Source organism: Ursus americanus, chromosome 33, assembly GCF_024610735.1.
Source record: "Ursus americanus isolate L20-20 chromosome 33, mUrsAme1.1.p, whole genome shotgun sequence".
NCBI lineage: Eukaryota > Metazoa > Chordata > Mammalia > Carnivora > Ursidae > Ursus > Ursus americanus.
Window position 1 is genome coordinate 14,977,252 of NC_142159.1, and position 18,397 is coordinate 14,995,648.

General features: G+C 63.0%; 1 protein-coding gene across 14 annotated transcripts in view; it reads left to right on the plus strand.

The window, feature by feature from the left end:
* HSPG2 (heparan sulfate proteoglycan 2) overlaps nt 1-18,145 on the plus strand; it is a 96,976-nt gene extending 78,831 nt beyond the window's left edge. For 9 of the 14 annotated variants that reach the window (XM_087858432.1, XM_087858433.1, XM_087858437.1 and 6 more), the window contains 35 exons: nt 156-303; nt 1,354-1,505; nt 1,945-2,086; nt 2,346-2,497; nt 2,858-2,999; nt 3,116-3,256; nt 3,603-3,737; nt 3,981-4,162; nt 4,708-4,903; nt 5,161-5,340; nt 5,652-5,912; nt 6,097-6,301; nt 6,847-6,944; nt 7,345-7,611; nt 8,118-8,227; nt 8,429-8,576; nt 8,666-8,782; nt 9,130-9,147; nt 9,411-9,522; nt 10,202-10,346; nt 10,439-10,538; nt 10,702-10,811; nt 10,915-11,023; nt 11,583-11,681; nt 12,012-12,233; nt 12,709-12,953; nt 13,289-13,460; nt 13,563-13,685; nt 13,790-13,846; nt 15,596-15,671; nt 15,749-15,827; nt 15,972-16,042; nt 16,218-16,301; nt 16,683-16,786; nt 16,918-18,145. In XM_087858432.1, coding sequence (XP_087714558.1) covers nt 156-303; nt 1,354-1,505; nt 1,945-2,086; nt 2,346-2,497; nt 2,858-2,999; nt 3,116-3,256; nt 3,603-3,737; nt 3,981-4,162; nt 4,708-4,903; nt 5,161-5,340; nt 5,652-5,912; nt 6,097-6,301; nt 6,847-6,944; nt 7,345-7,611; nt 8,118-8,227; nt 8,429-8,576; nt 8,666-8,782; nt 9,130-9,147; nt 9,411-9,522; nt 10,202-10,346; nt 10,439-10,538; nt 10,702-10,811; nt 10,915-11,023; nt 11,583-11,681; nt 12,012-12,233; nt 12,709-12,953; nt 13,289-13,460; nt 13,563-13,685; nt 13,790-13,846; nt 15,596-15,671; nt 15,749-15,827; nt 15,972-16,042; nt 16,218-16,301; nt 16,683-16,786; nt 16,918-17,090 — 4,875 coding nt within the window. In that variant the 3' untranslated portion in view covers nt 17,091-18,145. The remainder of the gene's footprint in view (nt 1-155; nt 304-1,353; nt 1,506-1,944; nt 2,087-2,345; nt 2,498-2,857; nt 3,000-3,115; nt 3,257-3,602; nt 3,738-3,980; nt 4,163-4,707; nt 4,904-5,160; nt 5,341-5,651; nt 5,913-6,096; nt 6,302-6,846; nt 6,945-7,344; nt 7,612-8,117; nt 8,228-8,428; nt 8,577-8,665; nt 8,783-9,129; nt 9,148-9,410; nt 9,523-10,201; nt 10,347-10,438; nt 10,539-10,701; nt 10,812-10,914; nt 11,024-11,582; nt 11,682-12,011; nt 12,234-12,708; nt 12,954-13,288; nt 13,461-13,562; nt 13,686-13,789; nt 13,847-15,595; nt 15,672-15,748; nt 15,828-15,971; nt 16,043-16,217; nt 16,302-16,682; nt 16,787-16,917) is intronic. The other 5 variants (XM_087858434.1, XM_087858443.1, XM_045781978.2 and 2 more) reach the window with 2 other exon arrangements.
* The last annotated feature ends 252 nt before the right edge of the window (nt 18,146-18,397 follow it).

Sequence of the window (18,397 nt, forward strand, 5' to 3'; positions counted from 1 at the left end):
TGGCCCTTCCCCCAAGATCTACTCAGGAAGAAAGCGTGGGAGCCCCTGGGGGCACAGGGCCTGCCCAGGTCAGAGGTTAGATCTTGACCCCAGCCTTCCAGGATCCTGGCTGCTCTTTCACTCTACTCCTGTTTCCCTGGCCTGCCCCGGCTTAGACCCACGGCTCCCGGCTGCGGCTGTACCAGGTGTCCCCTGAGGACTCGGGCGAGTATGTGTGCCAAGTGGTGAGCGGCTCAGGCCCCCTGGAGGCCTCAGTCCTGATCAACATCGAGGCCTCTGGCTCCAGCGCTGTTCCTGTCCCTGGTGAGGATTCCTGTGTTGGGGCTAGGAGGCTGGAGAAGGGAGGCAGCCGGGGAGAACCAGCAGGCAGAGGTCGGGAGCCAGGTCAGGTGGGATGTCTAGGGCCTGAGAACCAGATTTGGGAGGGAGCCTGGCTTATGTGGGCTGGAGGCCCAGCTCCTCTGTCCACACTCTGAGATGTTGCACAAGGGACTCCGTGCCTCACCTTCCTCCTCTGTGAAGTGGGGAGAGCAGAACTCTCGCAACAATAGGGGTGTTCCCTAAAGGCTGGAATTGCACCTCTGCGGGTACACAAGGGTGATCTGGAGGGGGGGCCCTGATGAAAATCTTCCGCATTAGCGGGGGTATATTAGAGAAAAATAGCCATATACAAAACCTGCTATGATTTCAGGTTAATCATTGCCTGTGATGGGGCTAAGTATTTACAGGTCTGTTAAGTGAATCAATCGACAGGAAAACGTGAGTAATTACTACGTGGCTGTAGCAGATGCAATCATAGTGTGGGAAGCATTAACTGATAAACATGGTCTAGCATTTACGAGATGCTGGGCCCTGTTCTGTTTACGTGTTTAACCCATTTCATCCGCACGATAACTGTTCGAGGTTGGTGTGACTGTTCTCCCCATTTTACGGATGGGAAACTGAAACACGGAGAGGTGAAGTCGCTCTTCGAGGTTCCTACAGCTAATACATGGCAGACCTGGGTTTTGAACCCAGGTAGTCTGGCCCCAGAGTCTGGGTTCTTAGGCACGCATTGCTCAAGTTTGAGAAAAACAAGTGACCTGTTTGGAGGCGCCTGGCCCTGGGCCCTGGCCACCGGTGGTGCTGGGAGCACAAGAGGAGATAGTGGGGCAATGGTCTGGGGCGTGCCATTTCCCCCAGGCCAGCCCAGCTGCCCCAGGCTTCAGAGGAATGGGCAGTGGGGGGGTGGGATCAAGGCCATCTCTCCGTATGGGGTCTGGCCCCTGGTCTGAACATCTGGGCACCCAGGAATCGGGACTGAGGGCAGAGGGATGGGAGTTCCAGCTTACTGACCTCCTCCTGTGCCCGCAGCCCCAGGCGGAACCCCGTCCATCCGCATTGAGACCTCCTCTTCCCACGTGGCCGAAGGGCAGACCCTGGATCTGAACTGCGTGGTCCCTGGACAGCCCTACGCCCAGGTCACGTGGCACAGGCGCGGGGGCAGCCTTCCTGCCCGGCACCAGGTACGGGGTCTGGAGAAAGCAGGATGTGGGCACTCCCCACCCCACCCCACCCCTGCCCAATAGTCCTATCTCATTCTAGTCAGGAGGGAAGGTGGCTCCAACATCCAGGGCTTCGGGAAAATTGCAGCAGGAGATCACTGGGAGTCAGGAGGTCAAGAACAAGCTGGGCACAGCAGAGCCACCCCCGGCCTCCCAGCACCTGGGTGCAATTAAAAAAAGGCACCTGTTACTCAGGATGTTAGACTTTGTCCTACCACAGAAAAGTCATAAACGTGCTCGGCAGTGTCTAAGGTCTCAGGGGGTCGCCCTGCACGGGATGAAGGCTTCACAACTATACGTGACAGTCCTGGGTGTATGTACCAGAGGGCTCGGGCATCTGAAGGCCGTGGCTGCCAGCCCTCTAGCTCACTGTCCCCGCCCTTGCCCTGATGCTGGCCAGGTCCACGGACCCCTGCTGAGGCTGAATCAGGTGTCCCCAGCTGACTCTGGAGAGTACTTGTGCCGAGTGACCAGCGGCTCAGGCACCCTGGAGGCTTCTGTCCTCGTCACAATTGAGGCCTCCAGCCCAGGCCCCATTCCTGGTGAGTGACAGGAGCAGGGGGTGATGCTGGGACACAGGCTCGGGGAATCCCTTCCTGGTCTTGCTCTCTTCCCTGCGTTTCCAGCAGGGCTCTGGCTCTCTGCTCCACGAAGGTTCTCCAGCCCCTCTCCCCAACCACGGGGGACCAGCCCTGGGTCTGGGTGGCATGAGCCCATGGCATCTTGTCACTGCCACCACCTTCAGTCCCCGCCTTCCTCCCTGGGAGCCTTGCCCTTCTCACCCACTCCCTGTGCCCCCAGCCCCGGGACTGGCCCAGCCCATCTACATCGAGGCCTCCTCCTCCCATGTGGCCGAAGGACAGACCCTGGACTTGAACTGTGTGGTGCCCGGGCAGGCCCATGCCCAGGTCACATGGTACAAGCGTGGGGGCAGCCTCCCTGCCCGGCACCAGGTACAGGGGCCTGATGGGGAGCGTTCCAGGGCAGGCAGGGTTCGACCTGCATTTGCTTTCTGCACGGCAAACATGCGCAGCCCAGGGGATGGCATGCTTTGGGAGCAGAGCTGCTTGGCGGAGGAGGGACCTGAGTGCTCTGGCCCCGCTGCTGAGTTGTCCCCGAGGCAGCTTCCTCCTCCATAAAGCAGTCCGGTGGGACATGGAGGATCCGGGAGATGAAGCTCCCTCGTCACTCCCAGCTGGAGCCCTGAGCTCCTGGGACGCAAGGGAGGACTGGGCCACTGGCCCCACGGGCTTGGGGACTCGCCCGGACCCCAGGGCTTTGGCGTGATGGCTGTCCCCTCCTCACTACCGCAGACCCACGGCTCCCGGCTGCGGCTCCCCCACGTCTCCCCTGCCGACTCGGGCGAGTATGTGTGCCGTGTGGCCGGCGGCTCGGGCCCTGAACAGGAGGCTTCCTTCACAGTCACCGTCCCACCCAGCGCGGGGTCCTCCTACCGTGAGTGTGGCAGACGCCACGGGCGGGGGGTGGAGGGGAGACCACGGAGCTGAGGCAGGGGGGTCATGCCAAGCCGGCCCTCCCGAGCCCAGCCCCCTGCCTGCCTCGTCCCGCAGGCCTCAGGAGCCCCGTCATTTCCATCGACCCGCCCAGCAGCACCGTGCAGCAGGGCCAGGACGCCAGCTTCAAGTGCCTCATCCACGAGGGGGCAGCACCCATCAGCCTCGAGTGGAGAACTCGGAACCAAGAACTGGAGGGTGAGCCGGGGGCGGGGGGTGGGGGGAGGCGGGGAGGATTCTGGAGGCAGGTGTGAAGGTGTCATCCCCGCTGTGGGTGGGGCAAAGGCTGAGCGTGGCACCAAACTCAGCATGTGAGTCTGGCTGAGGCCCCTCCCCTCTGGGGCCTCACTGTCCCCATCTGGATGGTGAGGGGGCTGAACGCCAGAGTCTCCAAGGACTCTTCCATCTGCCATCTGAGACCCCGTGAGCTAGACACACCCAGGCTGGAGGGGTTGGGGACACAGGGCCAAGCTATGCCTACTGGCAGCACAGAAGCATGAGGAGAACCTCACTGACCCTACCCTGCCCAATGCCAACTCCGCAGACAACGTCCACATCAGCCCCAACGGCTCCATCATCACCATCGTGGGCACCCGGCCCAGCAACCAGGGTGCTTACCGCTGCGTGGCCTCCAACGCCTACGGCGTGGCCCAGAGTGTCGTGAACCTCAGTGTGCACGGTGAGCAGCGTCGGCCCGCGGGCTCTGCCTCCCTGTTTCTAGCACTGATTCTGAGCACGCAGCCTCCAAGTTTAAACCCTGCCTCTGCCGATGCCTCCCCCTTGGGCATTCTCCCTCTCGGCCTCAGTTTCCACATTGGTGCAGCACAGTGCCCACCAGGCGGTCACTGAGACAGGGACCGTGACGGTGCACGTGACAGGCGGAGCCCTGCACGCGCATCAGTGATGCCATTCCTCTGGGCAGGGCCCCCTACTGTGTCTGTGCTCCCCGAGGGCCCCGTGCGGGTGAAAGTGGGCAAGTCCGTCACCCTGGAGTGCGTCAGTGCTGGGGAGCCCCGCTCTTCGGCTCGCTGGACCCGGATTGGCGCTCCCACCAACGTGGAACAGCGGATGTATGGGGTCGTGGACAGCCACACGGTGTTGCAGGTGAGGCCCCAGAGGCTGGGGCCATTTCATCTCTGGGTCTGAGGCCCAGTCAGGGCTCATCCTTGAGCAGATGCTTGGAGGAAAGGGTCATGGTTGGGCAGGTGGGTGATGAACGGATGGAGAGAGAAAGAGAGGCGTGGCATAAGTGGTTGGTGGGTAGATTGGAAGATGGGCAGGAAGAAAAAAGGTGAAAGGAAGGAAGGAAGAATGGCTGGAAGGATGGATGGATGGGTGGATGGATAGGTGAGTAGATGGGTGGGTGGGTGGAAGGGTATGTGGGTGGGTGGGTAGACAGTTGGATGGATGGATGTGTGGTAAGTGGATGGGTGGGTAGATGGGGGCTGGGTAGGTGCGTTGATGGACAAGTGGATGGACAGACTAGTGGGCTGGGTGCCTTGAGTGTGAGTTCTCAAGCAGCCAGTCAAACAGGAGACCTGAATGCAAAGGGAAGGGTGGACAGAAGAGGTGAAAGCAAGCCAGACCTGGGGGCTGATGCCCAGGTGCCCATCCGTGCCCACCTACCCAGCATCCTTGCTTTCTTCCAGATCTCATCAGCAAAACCATCAGATGCGGGCATCTACGTGTGCCTGGCTCAGAACGCACTGGGCACAGCACAGAAGCGCGTGGAGGTGATTGTGGACACAGGCGCTGTGGCCCCAGGGGCCCCCCAGGTCCAAGTCGAAGAAGCCGAGCTGACCATAGAGGCTGGACACACGGCCACCCTGCGCTGCTCGGCCACAGGTGTGGACGGGGGCTGGCACGCAGGGCAGGCAGAGCGGTGCCGCCCTGGGGCCTGAACGGTAGACGCGAGATCTGAAGATGGTATCGTACCCAGGGAGGGGACTTTGTTGCTGGCACCACCCAGTGATGGCTGAGGTGCCCACGCAGGGACCCCCATGAAGGGCTGAGATCCCCCAGTCGCTGCCTCACCAGCCTCATGCCCAGCTCGTTCCTACGGCGGCCCAGTGACCTCTGTGGTCTTTCACTCCACTCCGCAGGCAGCCCCGCACCCACTATCCACTGGTCCAAGCTGCGCTCCCCGCTGCCCTGGCAGCACCGGCTGGAAGGTGACACACTCATCATCCCCCGCGTAGCCCAGCAGGACTCAGGCCAGTACATCTGCAATGCCACCAGTCCCGCCGGCCACGCCGAGGCCACCATCGCCCTGCACGTAGAGAGTAAGGCCCCTCCTTGGGCTATCCTCTCTGCCCTGCATGGAGGTCTGAGCCCCCAGTCGGGCTACACCCTGGACAGAACCCCGGGAGTACCGTGCAAAGGGCCCCGTGCCCCTCAGCCCCCTAGATCCTGCCCTAGTCTGAGACCCACCTCCCCTCCTGGGCCCCTTGCTTCCCTCATCCCCAGTCCTCTGCTTCACCATTCAGCTTCCCCGGTCCTTCGGCAAGTCGCCTGCATCCAACACCTGCTCCCGCCCTGCTCTGCCCCACCCTGCCCTGCCCTGCCCTGACCTCTGTGTCCGCCCCCATCCCAGGCCCACCGTACGCCACCACAGTCCCGGAGCACGCCTCGGTGCGGGCAGGGGAGACAGTGCAGCTCCAGTGCCTGGCTCACGGGACACCCCCGCTCACCTTCCAGTGGAGCCGAGTGGGTGGCAGCCTCCCCGGGAGGGTGACTGCCAGGAACGAGATGCTGCGCTTTGAGCCTGCGGCCCCCGAGGACTCGGGCCGCTACCGTTGCCGGGTCACCAACAAGGTGGGCTCGGCAGAGGCCTTCGCCCAGGTGCTCGTGCAAGGTGAGCAGCCCGGCTCAGGCAGGGCGGAAGAGGCTCCTAGGAAAAGGGTCCCTTACACATCAGGAGGGTGTTTTCTGGGTCCTGGGAGGGGGAGGTATCAGGGATCTCTCTCTCTCTCTTTCTCTCTCTCTCACACACACACACACACACACACACGCACAGAACCTCATACATGTCCCCGCAGGCCCCTCTGGCTCGGTCTCGGCCACTGCCATCCCAGCAGGATCCACGCCCACCGTTCAGGTCACACCTCAGCTGGAGACCAAGAGCATAGGGGCCAGCGTCGAGTTCCACTGTGCGGTACCCCCTGACCGGGGCACTCAGCTCCGTTGGATCAAGGAAGGGGGGCAGCTGCCTCCTGGCCACAGTGTGCAGGATGGGGTGCTCCGGTGAGTCAGGGGGACAGGCCAGACGGAACTTGAGCACCCCAGCCCAAGGGGCAGAAGAGGGGCGGTTAGGATACCTGTTTTGGGGGGCTCAGCATGAAACCGTGTCCTTGGGCAAGTCACTTCCATTCTCTGATCCTGAGTGTTCTCAGCTGTACAATGGGTTATATGAGACTACATGAGATTATCCAAAGCACTCGAAAGGCCTTCACTAAACAGTGGCTCATATTTGTATCCTTATCAGCAGTACAGGGGGGCGGGAATAGGCTCCGAGGCCGGGTATATGCACATGACCCAGATCTCAGCTCTGCTGCTCGGTAACTGTGTGATCTTGAGATCTGACCATAAGGTCTTGACCTAAAATGGGTGTGGTGACATTGGTCTGCCTGCCTGCCCTATCTCACCGCCTACCTACCTCATGCGGTTAGTGGGAGACCAGAAGCTTCCATCATGTGCTAATCTCTGATGGCTTTGAACTTCCCCGCCATCGCAAAGCATTCTTGTCAGTTGTTTTTATTCACTGATGTCTTACTATTTTTTCTTTACAGGATCCAGAACTTGGACCAGAGCTGCCAAGGGACATATATTTGCCAGGCCCATGGACCGTGGGGACAGGCCCAGGCCAGTGCCCAGCTGGTTGTCCAAGGTAGGATGGCGGCTTCAGGCCTCTTCTAAGAGCGGGAGACAGAGATGACGGGACACAGGGGCTGTGTTCCCCGGAAAGCCCCTTAAATGTCTATGAATAAAAAGAATTACTTGATTGTAACTTGCTTGTGTCCAGCATAGCACGAGGGGGCTTGACAAATACTGCAAGGGAGGGAGGAAGAAGGGAGATGGGTGGAGCGAGTGGGTGCTCAGACCCACCAAGGAAGCAGGACAGCAGACCCCCAAGTGAGTGAACCTACGAGCAGGAGCAGACGAGCGCGTGTGTTCCTGAGCGAATGCGTGAGAAAGCACATGGGGGGGCCAGGCGCCCCGGGGCTCACGTCCTTGGGCTGGCCCGCGGCAGGCTGGCCTCACTCTGCCTCTGCTCCCCTCCTCCCCAGCCCTGCCCTCTGTGCTCATCAACATCCGCACGTCCGTGCAAACCGTGGTGGTTGGCCACGCCGTGGAGTTCGAGTGCCTGGCCCTGGGCGACCCCAAGCCTCAGGTGACATGGAGCAAGGTCGGGGGGCACCTGCGGCCCGGCATTGTGCAGAGCGGCGGCATCGTCAGGATCGCCCACGTGGAGCTGGCGGACGCGGGACAGTATCGCTGCACTGCCACCAACGCCGCCGGCACCACCCAGTCCCACGTGCTGCTGCTTGTGCAAGGTGAAGGCCGGCAGGGACCTCCACGGGGGCAGGGGCATCGGCAAGCAGATGTGTAGTCCTCGCCCGCCAGAGCACCTGCTCTGATGACGGAGCCCCACCGCCCAGTCTGATGGCAGAGGCGACATGAACACAAAACAGACATAGGAGAGTGAGAAGGAGCCGGGGACGCAGGGCCAGCACGCATCTGCGCTGTCTTCAAAGGCAGCTCCTTTTCACCCCAGCCTCCATGACCTGCCCCCAGACTTCCCGCTGCATACTGTCCTGGTGCCCCCTCCTCGGGTCCCCAGGGGGTGGCACAACTTTCTGCCGGGGTGTGTTGAAGAGTCCCGGGCTGCGGAGTCCAACGGACCCATCGCTGAGCCCTGACTGCCCAGTTCCATGTGTGCAACCTCGTCTGGGACATGGGGACGCAGCACCTCCCTTTGGGGGCTAGTGTGAGGATGGAACGAGTCAGGACACAGGCTGGGCTCTCAAATGGTGGCCGTTGTCTCCTTCCCTACTCCTAGCCTTGCCCCAGATCTCAACACCCCCAGAGGTCCGTGTACCTGCTGGTTCTGCAGCCGCCTTCCCTTGCATGGCCTCTGGCTACCCCACTCCTGACATCACCTGGAGCAAGGTAGGTGCTGGGTAGGGGTGCAGCAGGCATGCCTGAGGGGCAGGGACCAGGCCTTCACGGTCTCGGTGCCCCCGGGACCTGGACCGGGCTTGGCACAGAGTCCGTGCTCGGTGTTCAAGGGAGGGCCTGAGGCGAGACGGGAGGCAGGCCCTGCGGAGGTGCGGGCCAAGGCCAGGCTCCAGAGCGCGCGCGTGTTTGCAGCTGGATGGTGACCTGCCACCCGACAGCCGCCGGGAAAACAACATGCTGCTGCTGCCTTCCGTCCGACCCCAGGACGCAGGCACCTACGTCTGCACGGCCGCTAACCGGCAGGGCAAGGTCAAAGCCTTTGCCCATCTGCAGGTGCCGGGTAAGAGGACACCTTCCAGACTCCCGCCTCGGCAGTGCGCTGCCCGCTGCCTGGGGGGCATGATTTCTAGCCGCGTTCTCTGCCCGCAGAGCGAGTGGTGCCCTACTTCACGCAGACCCCCCACTCCTTCCTGCCGCTGCCCACCATCAAAGACGCCTACAGGAAGTTTGAGATCAAGATCACCTTCCGGCCCGACTCCGCCGATGGTGAGCGGGAGAGGGGCTGCCATGGGGTGGGGATCTCCCGGAGTAACCGCCGCCACTGTCTGAGATATGGTGGCCCCCGGTCCTCAGCTCCCTGTCCTGGGACCCCCAGGCCTGCCATCTGGGCCCTGTCTCGTGCCTCCTCCTGTCTCTATGCCCCACTCTGCAGTACTCCCACCACTGACGGGCGGACCCACACCCAGCCTCCTGTCCCGGCTTCCGGTTCATTCTGTCCTCCTCCTTCCCTCTTTTGTCTCCGTCTCTCAGCCTTCCCTCCTCTCTCTCTCTCTCTTATTTTCTCTCTCTCTCTCCCCTCCATCTCCTACGGCTCTCTGACTTTCACTATCCAGGCCTCCTTCTCTACTCCGGTGAGTCTCTGCCTCCCTGTCCTCCTTCAGGTGGGCCCCCCAGTGTGAGTAAAGCAAATGCCGTATCTTTAGGGGCTCTGAGCCAGTCCTGTGTAGGGACATCCGGAGACAGTGAGAAGGCCCTGGCTGTGCGGGGCGTGCGGAGGGAAGGACGGGAGCCGGGGAGTGAAGGCTCCCTGGCTGTGGTCACTCACTCCCGGGGCTGGGCGGACAGGGAGCCCGTGGCTGGCGGGAGGCTCTGACACGGCTGTGCCCCTCTCCAGGGATGCTGCTGTACAACGGCCAGAAACGGATCCCGGGGAGCCCCACCAACCTGGCCAATAGGCAGCCCGACTTCATCTCCTTCGGCCTCGTGGGGGGAAGGCCCGAGTTCCGGTGAGACCCTCGCCCTCCCCATTTACAAGGGAAGGGGGCTGGGGGACCGGACTGCGGGGCTTTGGTCAGGCACACGCCACCCCGGACCGAGTTGGAGGAGGAAGGAGGCCGACACGGCGGTGACCCTCGGTGACCGCCTGATCTGCCGGAGCGGGCACAGTGTGTCGACCAGGCGCAGGAGGCCGCCGCGCAGACTTGCACAGACCGGCAGCCGAGATGCGCAGTGATGCCGGGGCCTCTTTCCCGGGTGGGGCTCCTGCGGACCAGACTCGTTCATTCACTGGCTCAAAAACTATTTGCTGGACACCTACTCTGTGCCGGGCACTGATAGATCACGTTCCGGCCTTGGGGGGTAGATACTGCGGTTGGGGGAGAGCAGCCATAAAGGAAGAAAGCAGCAAGGTGATCTCCAGGGCCATGGAGCCAAGGGCGGTTAGCGCCCTGGGGCTGCTCTGGATAAGCTCTGGGGATGAGGGGGGCGAAGGGGGGATCTGGGGAAGGGGCAGGGATGGGGCGAGCTGGGCGTGGGTGATAGGGTGGGAGGACAAGACAGGGACAGGAACTAGATCAGATCTGCAGGAAACGGTGTCATTACCTCTCCCCAGGCTGGGCCTCCTGCCCGGCCCTTCTGACCAGCCCGTTATGCTCTCTCCCGCCCTGGCCCCACCCCGGGGAGCAGGTTTGACGCAGGCTCGGGCATGGCCACCATCCGCCACCCCACCCCGCTGGCACTGGGCCAGTTCCACACCGTGACCCTGCTGCGCAGCCTTACCCAGGGCTCCCTGATCGTGGGCAGCCTGGCCCCAGTCAACGGGACCTCTCAGGTGAGGCCCCACCAGTCCCCCACCCCGTTTCCAGCCCCCTTCCCACCTCTGCCCAGCCCCTGCCCGCCACCCCCCGCTTCTCCACTCCCCAGGGCAAGTTCCAGGGCCTGGACCTCAACGAGGAGCTCTACCTGGGTGGCTACCCTGACTACGGCGCCATCCCCAAGGCAGGGCTGAGCAGCGGCTTCGTAGGTGAGCCCCCCCCGGCCCCCATGCCCCTCCAAGCCTTGGCTGGCTGGCTGGCTGGCAGAGCCCCTGGGAGCCTGGGCGAGCGCTGCGGGGTGCGGGATGGGGCTGGGCAGGCCTCCTGGCACCCTCCCCCCCCATCGAGGCTGCTCCCGCCCCCCCGCCCCAGGCTGTGTCCGGGAGCTGCGTATCCAGGGCGAGGAAATTGTCTTCCACGACCTCAACCTTACTGCGCATGGCATCTCCCACTGCCCCACCTGCCGGGACCGGCCGTGCCAGGTAACCCCACACCGCACGCGCCGCCTCACTGCAGGGGCCGCCCCGTGGGAAGTAGGGGAGAGCCGGGGGGTTCTCTGCCTGACTTCCGGGGGCGGCTTCACAGAACGGGGGCCAGTGTCAGGATTCGGAGAGCAGCAGTTATGTGTGTGTCTGCCCGGCCGGCTTCACCGGGAGCCGCTGCGAGCACTCCCAGGCCCTGCACTGCCACCCAGGTGTGTGACCCCCCCTTCCGATCGCCGCCACCCCCGGGCGCTTGCCTCTGCCCGTAGCCTCCCCTCCATACCCACCCACCCCACTGCTGACCGTACTCACCACACTGTAAGTACTCGCCCCTCCTCCCAGATACTGACTTCCGTCCCTGCCACCCTAACACCCACTCTGCTCCCCAAGTTCTCACCCCGTCCCTGGTGCCCAGCTACTCATCCTACCCCCGTCACTGCAGCCAGGCAACCCACCCCCCCCAACACCCCAAGTACCTACCACCTTCCCATCTCTCACCAAGGCACTCAAACGGTGACCTGCCTCCCGGGTACCCAGCACCCCACACTGTTCCCCCATCACTCTTGCACTTCCCTCCCATGCTGTCCCCCGCCCAGCCTCCTTGGTGCCCCCCTACCCTGCTGTCATCCATTCCTCCTGCCCAGTCCCCTGATGCAATCCTTCCAGGCTGGCCGAGGCCCTCAGGTGGCAGTAGGTAGGGCTGAAACATCAGGACCCCACCCTCTCCCAGGCCACTTCAATGTCCTTCTCTCTGGCCCTTGTGTCCCCCAGAGGCCTGTGGGCCGGATGCCACCTGTGTGAACCGGCCTGATGGCCGAGGCTACACCTGCCGCTGCCACCTGGGCCGCTCAGGGGTGAGGTGTGAGGAAGGTGAGTGGGGCCGGGAGGGACGGGGAAAGCTGGGCGGTGACACTCTGAGACCACAAAGGGCCCTGTGGATGCTTACATGAGTCCAGAGCCAGAGGGCCTCAAAGTCACCTGGCTAAGCCTCTCCCCGGTCTGAATCTCTCCCATGACGGTCCGTGAAGGGCACCCCCCCCTTCCTGGAGACCCTTCCAGCATGGTCTGTGGTGCCCGAGGGCAGGGCCTCCTGTGCGGCTGCAGCTACGAATCAGCTGCTGCTGAGCCCGGGGGTCTGCAGCGAGCCGGGCAGGGACGCCGGTACCCCCACTGCCCCTGGCTGAGCTGTGGCTGCCGCAGGTGTGACGGTGACCACCCCCTCCATGTCGGGCACCGGCTCCTACCTGGCACTGCCCGCCCTCACCAACACACACCACGAGCTGCGCCTGGACGTTGAGTTCAAGCCGCTGGCGCCCGACGGCATCCTGGTGTTCAGCGGGGGCAAGAGCGGGCCTGTGGAAGACTTCGTGTCCCTGGCGATGGCCAGCGGCCACCTGGAGTTCCGCTACGAGTTAGGGTCAGGTGAGCACGGGACGCCAAAGGCAGATGGGCTCCAGGTGCCAAGCTCTGCGCCCCCCTGGGCTCCCTGAGGAGGGTTGGAGGAATAACTTCAGAAGTCAGACAGACCGGGGCGCCTGGGTGGCGCAGTCGTTAAAGGTCTGCCTTCGGCTCAGGGCGTGATCCCGGCGTTCTGGGATCGAGCCCCACATCAGGCTCCCCCGCTGGGGGCCTACTTCTTCCTCTCCCACTCCCCCTGCTTGTGTTCCCTCTCTCGCTGGCTGTCTCTCTGTCAAATAAATAAATAAAATCTTTAAAAAAAAAAAAGAAGTCAGACAGACCAAAGTCCTCTGTTCGTTCACGTTCCGTCTCTGCACGTGTGACTCTAGGCAAGTCCCCTAGGCCTCTGTCAGGCTCCTCCCGGAATACCCTACTGGCTCAAGTCCCTGGGCGGGGGGGGGCCTCCGCACGCGCCATCCCCGTCTGGCCTCCTCCCCAGGGCTGGCTGTGCTGCGGAGCCCCGAGCCGCTGGCCCTGGGCCACTGGCACCGAGTGTCTGCCGAGCGTCTGAACAAGGACGGCAGTTTGCGCGTGAACAGCAGACCCCCCGTGCTGCGCTCCTCGCCGGGCAAGAGCCAGGGCCTCAACCTGCACACCCTCCTCTACCTCGGGGGCGTGGAGCCCTCCGTGCGGCTGCCGCCCGCCACCAACGTTAGCGCTCACTTCCGTGGCTGCGTGGGCGAGGTGAGGAGCAGGCTCCGGAGGCCAACAGGGGAGGGGAGGGGAGAGGACAAGCTGACCCTACCCCCCCACACCCCCGCGGTGAGCCCAAAGCTTCCCGTCGAGCCCGGTTCCCTCCTCTGCGAAACGGAGAGAATTACACCTCCTTCGAGGAGTGACCGCACTGCTGGACGTCCCTGGCATGCAGGTTCCTCCCTCGCCTGTGCTGGAATCCCACGTCACCACTCATGTTCCCGCCTAGGCTCCCAGCTACCCTCCACGGCCTCCTGCCCTGCGCTGGGCCCCTTGGCCTCTGCCCCCAGCATGCCCGGAGCCCCTCAGCGTCCCTGTGCCCACAGGTGTCAGTGAACGGGAAGCGGCTGGACCTCACCTACAGCTTCCTGGGCAGCCGGGGCGTCGGGCAATGCTATACCAGCTCCCCGTGTGAGCGCCAGCCTTGCCGGAACGGCGCCACGTGCATGCCGGCCGGCGAGTACGAGTTCCAGTGCCTGTGTGCGGATGGCTTCAAAGGTGTGCGGGCCTGCCTGGCCCCAGCGGGGGCGGAGAGGGGGGGCGTGGGGTGGTCAGCGAGCCGCTCTGGCCCACACCCGCTCACTGCGCCCTGGCCCACAGGAGACCTCTGTGAGCACGAGGAGAACCCCTGCCAGCTCCGTGAGCCCTGTCTGCACGGGGGCACCTGCCAGGGCACCCGCTGCCTCTGTCCCCCCGGCTTCTCTGGCCCCCGGTGCCAACAAGGTAATTGTCCTGGCTTCTCCCCACCTCCCTCTCGGGGCCCTGGGAGGGGGCACACGGAACCCACAATGTCTGTGCCCACCGACTGCACCTGCCTTTCCTCCTAGGCTCTGGACAGGGCACAGCCGAGTCTGACTGGCATCCGGAAGGCAGCGGGGGCAACGGTACGTACTTGCTGTGGCGAGAGGCCTGTCTCCTCCCTGGTTTCCCATCTCAGCCCCTCTCCCAGGGAGCCCACACTCTTAGTTCTGGCCTGTGAGCAAGACAAGGCCACGTGAGAGGCTCACCGGGCTTGGAGGAGCAGAGTGAAGGAGCCCAGCAACACAGCTGGGTCCTGCCCTGTACTTACGGGCTGCCTGAGCTGGCTAGGTGGCCCCGGGGTGAGTCCTTGAGCCGCCCTGACCTCAGTTTCCTCCTCTATATTCACACATCCTGTCAACAAACTCTTGGGTGCCCGTCCTCGGCCTGGAAGCAGGAAGTAGGTGATGAACAAGGCAAGACCTTCCTTCTCAGGGGTTCCACAGTCTATTTAAAAGCAATGATCGTTTTTAAAAAATCAGTGTTTACTGAACATTTGCAGACGCTGGGCTAACTGCTTATGGATACCCATCTTCTCATTTCTCATTAATGTGACAGGAGAGTTAGTGGTAGAGGGGCTAAGAGCATGGGCTCTGGATTCAAATCCTAGCCCTGCCACCTATTAGCTGTGTAACCTTGGGTGAGTCCCTTACCCTTCTGGGCCTCAGGTTCCTTACGTGTGAAATAAAGAGACGTAACATTCTTCCACGCGGGTTAGATAAAGGTTTGCATCGGGATACAATTATTAACGTACTCAAAATGCTTAGAACAACATCTGGTCTGCAGTGGGTACAGAATGTTAGCCTTTGTTAACGTTATACCTAAGCTATAGGATTATTGTAAGGATCCAGTTAAATGAAAGGATGCTTGCAGCTGGCTGTGACACTCCCCGCACGTCGATTGGCACGTAGTAGGTGCTTGGGAAATGTTCACTGTTCGCATCACTGGGCGGAGGGTGGCAAAGTGTCCCCTAACCTTGTAGGCCCGCAGGGACCAGCACTGGCCTGTGGGACGGGTCTGAGCAGGTAGGGCTAGCAATGCTGGAACCACACACAGTGTGGACGTTGGGGCCTAAAGGTCTGGGTTGCCATTGCTGGCTTCCCACTTTCTGGGCAGGTCACTCACAGACCCCCCCCCCCCAGCCTATCTTCACCTCTGTAGGAGAGCAGGAACACAAAGGCTCTGAACATTTTATGTGCCACGGACGTAGGTGACCAGCTCTCCCGGATTGCTCAGGACTGAAGGGTTTCTCGGGATGTGAACTTTAGGAGCTAAAAACAGGACAGGACTCAGCCGATAGGGACGGTTGGTCACCCTATCTAGACCCACTGACTACATAAAATAAGATACATAGGATTTCAAAGGGAACCAATTGTGCTGAAATAAGGTTCTCAAAATATTTAAAATGTTCTGATTTGTAACATACGAGCTGCTTGTATGAACACAGTACGTAACGAGATCGAGTGGTGGCCCTAACGGCTCCCACAATTTCGGGAAGCTCTGAAGCATCTGTAACCAATGTCACGTGATAAGGAAAAGTGTTAGTGACAAGTGCAGGTCCCACTTCGGCTCCTCGGGTGTGCGGCCCCCACGCAGAGTGGAAGCAGCTGCTACGTTTCAGTGAGAAGTGAGTGAAGGTCGAGCGACAGTGTCTCCCCGTCCAAGTTCACAGGCCCCTGACTTATGTCCATAGCCCCCTGGGGTCTCTGGAGACTGCAGGCTCAGGGCCCCCCTAGGCGCACACGTTGGGGTGCAGGTGGGGGTCCTGGAGCCCGTACGGTGGCCGCTCCGTGCAGGCGGGCAGGGGCCTCACCATCCCCCACGTCGTCCCACAGATGCCCCTGGACAGTACGGAGCCTATTTCCACGATGACGGCTTCCTAGCCCTCCCTGGCCGCATCTTCTCCAGGAGGTGAGACGGGTGGTGGGGGAGCCGGTGGGTCCAGGGAGGGGACCAGGAATCTGCAACTTCTAACTCCTCGCGCACAGCCTGCCCGAGGTGCCGGAGACCATCGAGCTGGAGGTTCGGACCAGCACGGCCAACGGCCTCTTGCTCTGGCAGGGCGTGGTGAGTGCGGGTGTCCGGCCCGGCCTTAGGGTCCCCAGCCTCCTGGTGGCCAGGGCCGTGAGAGCGAGGAGGGCGGAGGCCACAGCGGGAGGGGCCTCAGCTGTCCAGACCGGGAACCCCAGCGACCCTGTGCTTCCCTGGCAGGACGTGGGAGAGGCTGGCCGTGGCAAGGACTTCATCAGTCTCGGGCTTCAGGACGGGCACCTTGTCTTCAGGTGGGTCCGGGCACCTGGCCCTTCCTCCCCATCCCTGGCCCCCCACACCCCTCCAGAGCTTCCCCTCTGCTCAGTGCCACGGCTCCTCCCATGAGAAGCTGCAGCCCCCGGCACCCCAGCCCCACACACCAGCACCGTCTGCCCCGCTCACGCTGTCCTGGGCCTGTGACTGCAGCTACCAGCTGGGCAGCGGGGAGGCCCGCCTTGTCTCTGAGGACCCCATTGACGATGGCGAGTGGCATCGGGTGACCGCACTGCGGTAAGAGAGCCCGCCTGGGCCCTGGGGCGAGGGGTGCAGAGTTCTGAGGTGGGACGGGACGCGGCCCCCCGTGTGCAGGGAGGCAGGCTCCGAGCTCTGGGAGACAGAACTGGAAGCCAGGGTGGGCAGAGAGCCCACCAGCCCGAACACAGACTTCAGGGAGGGACTGAACACTGTGGGGGGCGGGGGGATAAGCACCCAAGGGGACGGGTGACAGCTGGGGGAGGTGCTAGGAAGCCGTGTTTGTGGGGCCAGATCTCATCCAGTGGGGAAAGGAAAGAGCTGCGAGCAGGGGCAGGCTTTCCTGTCTGGCATCTCTGCGGCAAAGGAAAGGGACTCTTGGAACTGATGGGGAGGGCCCCGCCCCCATTCCACCAACAGAGAGGGCCGGAGAGGCTCCATCCAGGTGGACGGCGAGGAGCTGGTCAGCGGCCAGTCGCCAGGCCCTAACGTGGCCGTCAACACCAAAGGCAGCGTCTACCTCGGTAAGTCCCGGGCTCGGGCCTCGGTGCGGGGCAAGGGCGGGACTGGGGCCCCTGCAGAGCTAGGGCATGCAGCCTTCCTCAGCCCCTGGGCTCCGGGAGCTGACAGGCCCCGTCCTCCCCCGTCCCCGCAGGCGGAGCTCCCGACGTGACCGCGCTGACCGGGGGCCGGTTCTCCTCGGGCATCACGGGCTGTATCAAGAACCTGGTGCTGCACTCGGCCCGGCCCGGCGCCCCGCCCCCGCAGCCGCTGGACCTGCAGCACCGCGCCCAGGCCGGAGCCAACACCCGCCCCTGCCCGTCGTAGGCAGCCGCCCGCCCCAGACGGACTCCCGGGCAGCAGCCCGGCCCCACAATGTCGAGTATATTATTAATATTATTATGATGAATATTTTGTAAGAAACTGAGGCAATGCCACGCTTTGCTGCTGCTGCCCTGGGCTGGACTGGAGGGTGGGCACGCCACCCCCCACAAACGAACGCCCCCGGGCAAAGCCGCAGGGTGGTAGGTGGGGCAGGTGGGATGAGAGCCGGTGCCTCAGAGGGCCACCAGGACTCGGGGTCAGACATGGTGGCCGAGGGGGCTCAGAACTGTCACCACCGATAGCCCCTCGCCCCGCAGAGCTGGGCTGTCCAGTCCGGCAGCCCTCGGGCAGCCCTCAGTCCTACAAGAGCCAACCGCAGCCCCCAGCCTGGTGCCTCACCAGCTCCCTGGAGCAGGGGGCGTCGCAATTGCCTTTGCCACCCTCCTCCGGGTGGGGAAAGCCCTTTAGTCCGACTGTGGAACAAAAGGCAGCTCACCCCTGGGCAGGCCACCCCGCCCCGCCAGCCCACGTCCCTGCCTCTTTCACCTCTGCCTAGCCAGCCGGGCCACCTGCCCCTGGCAGCCCCCCCCCCCACCAAGCCCTCCTGGCCTGCATCCCCCCATCCCCGCCCTCCCCCAACACCTCGCCCAGGGCCCCTGCCCTCCGGGGCGGCAAGGGAAACTCTCCCCCAACCCTTCCCAGGAGCTGCTACAGGCAGAGCCCAGCACTGAGAGGGTCTCCCCGCCCACACCAGCCCCTATCCCTCCACTGATCTGGAAGTGAAGGCCCAGGGGACATGGAGGGAGGAGGGCACTGGTGGTTGAAGAGAGTTAGTGCCTTGGGTGGGGGATGCCAGGACTCATGACTGGGAGGGACAGGAAGGGGACATGACAGCCCTGCCCCATCTGTGGGAGCCCGAGGGCCCAACTGGGAGCACGTGCCCACCCCACCAGCAGCCCGCAGATGTGGGGTCAGGACGCCTGGCCCCTGTGTCCTAGAAGGGACCCTCCTGTGGTCTTTGTCTTGATCTTTCTTAATAAACGGTGCTATCCCCGCCAGAGTGGTTTCCCAGGCCTCTGACTGGGGCTGGACTCGGTGGCACCTGAGGGGGCCGAGGGGGGCAAAGCCGGGCAGGTGAGTTCTGGGAGTGGAGCAAAGCCCCTGCCTCCCGCCCCTCCCAGTTCCAGCAGAGTGCCAGCGGCCTCCCGAGCTGCGGGGCCGCTTAGCTCCCGTGTACCTCACGATGACCATGAGGCAGGAGAGGAGCAGACTGAGTCTGAGGGTTTGGTGACGTGTCCAAGGTCAGGTGG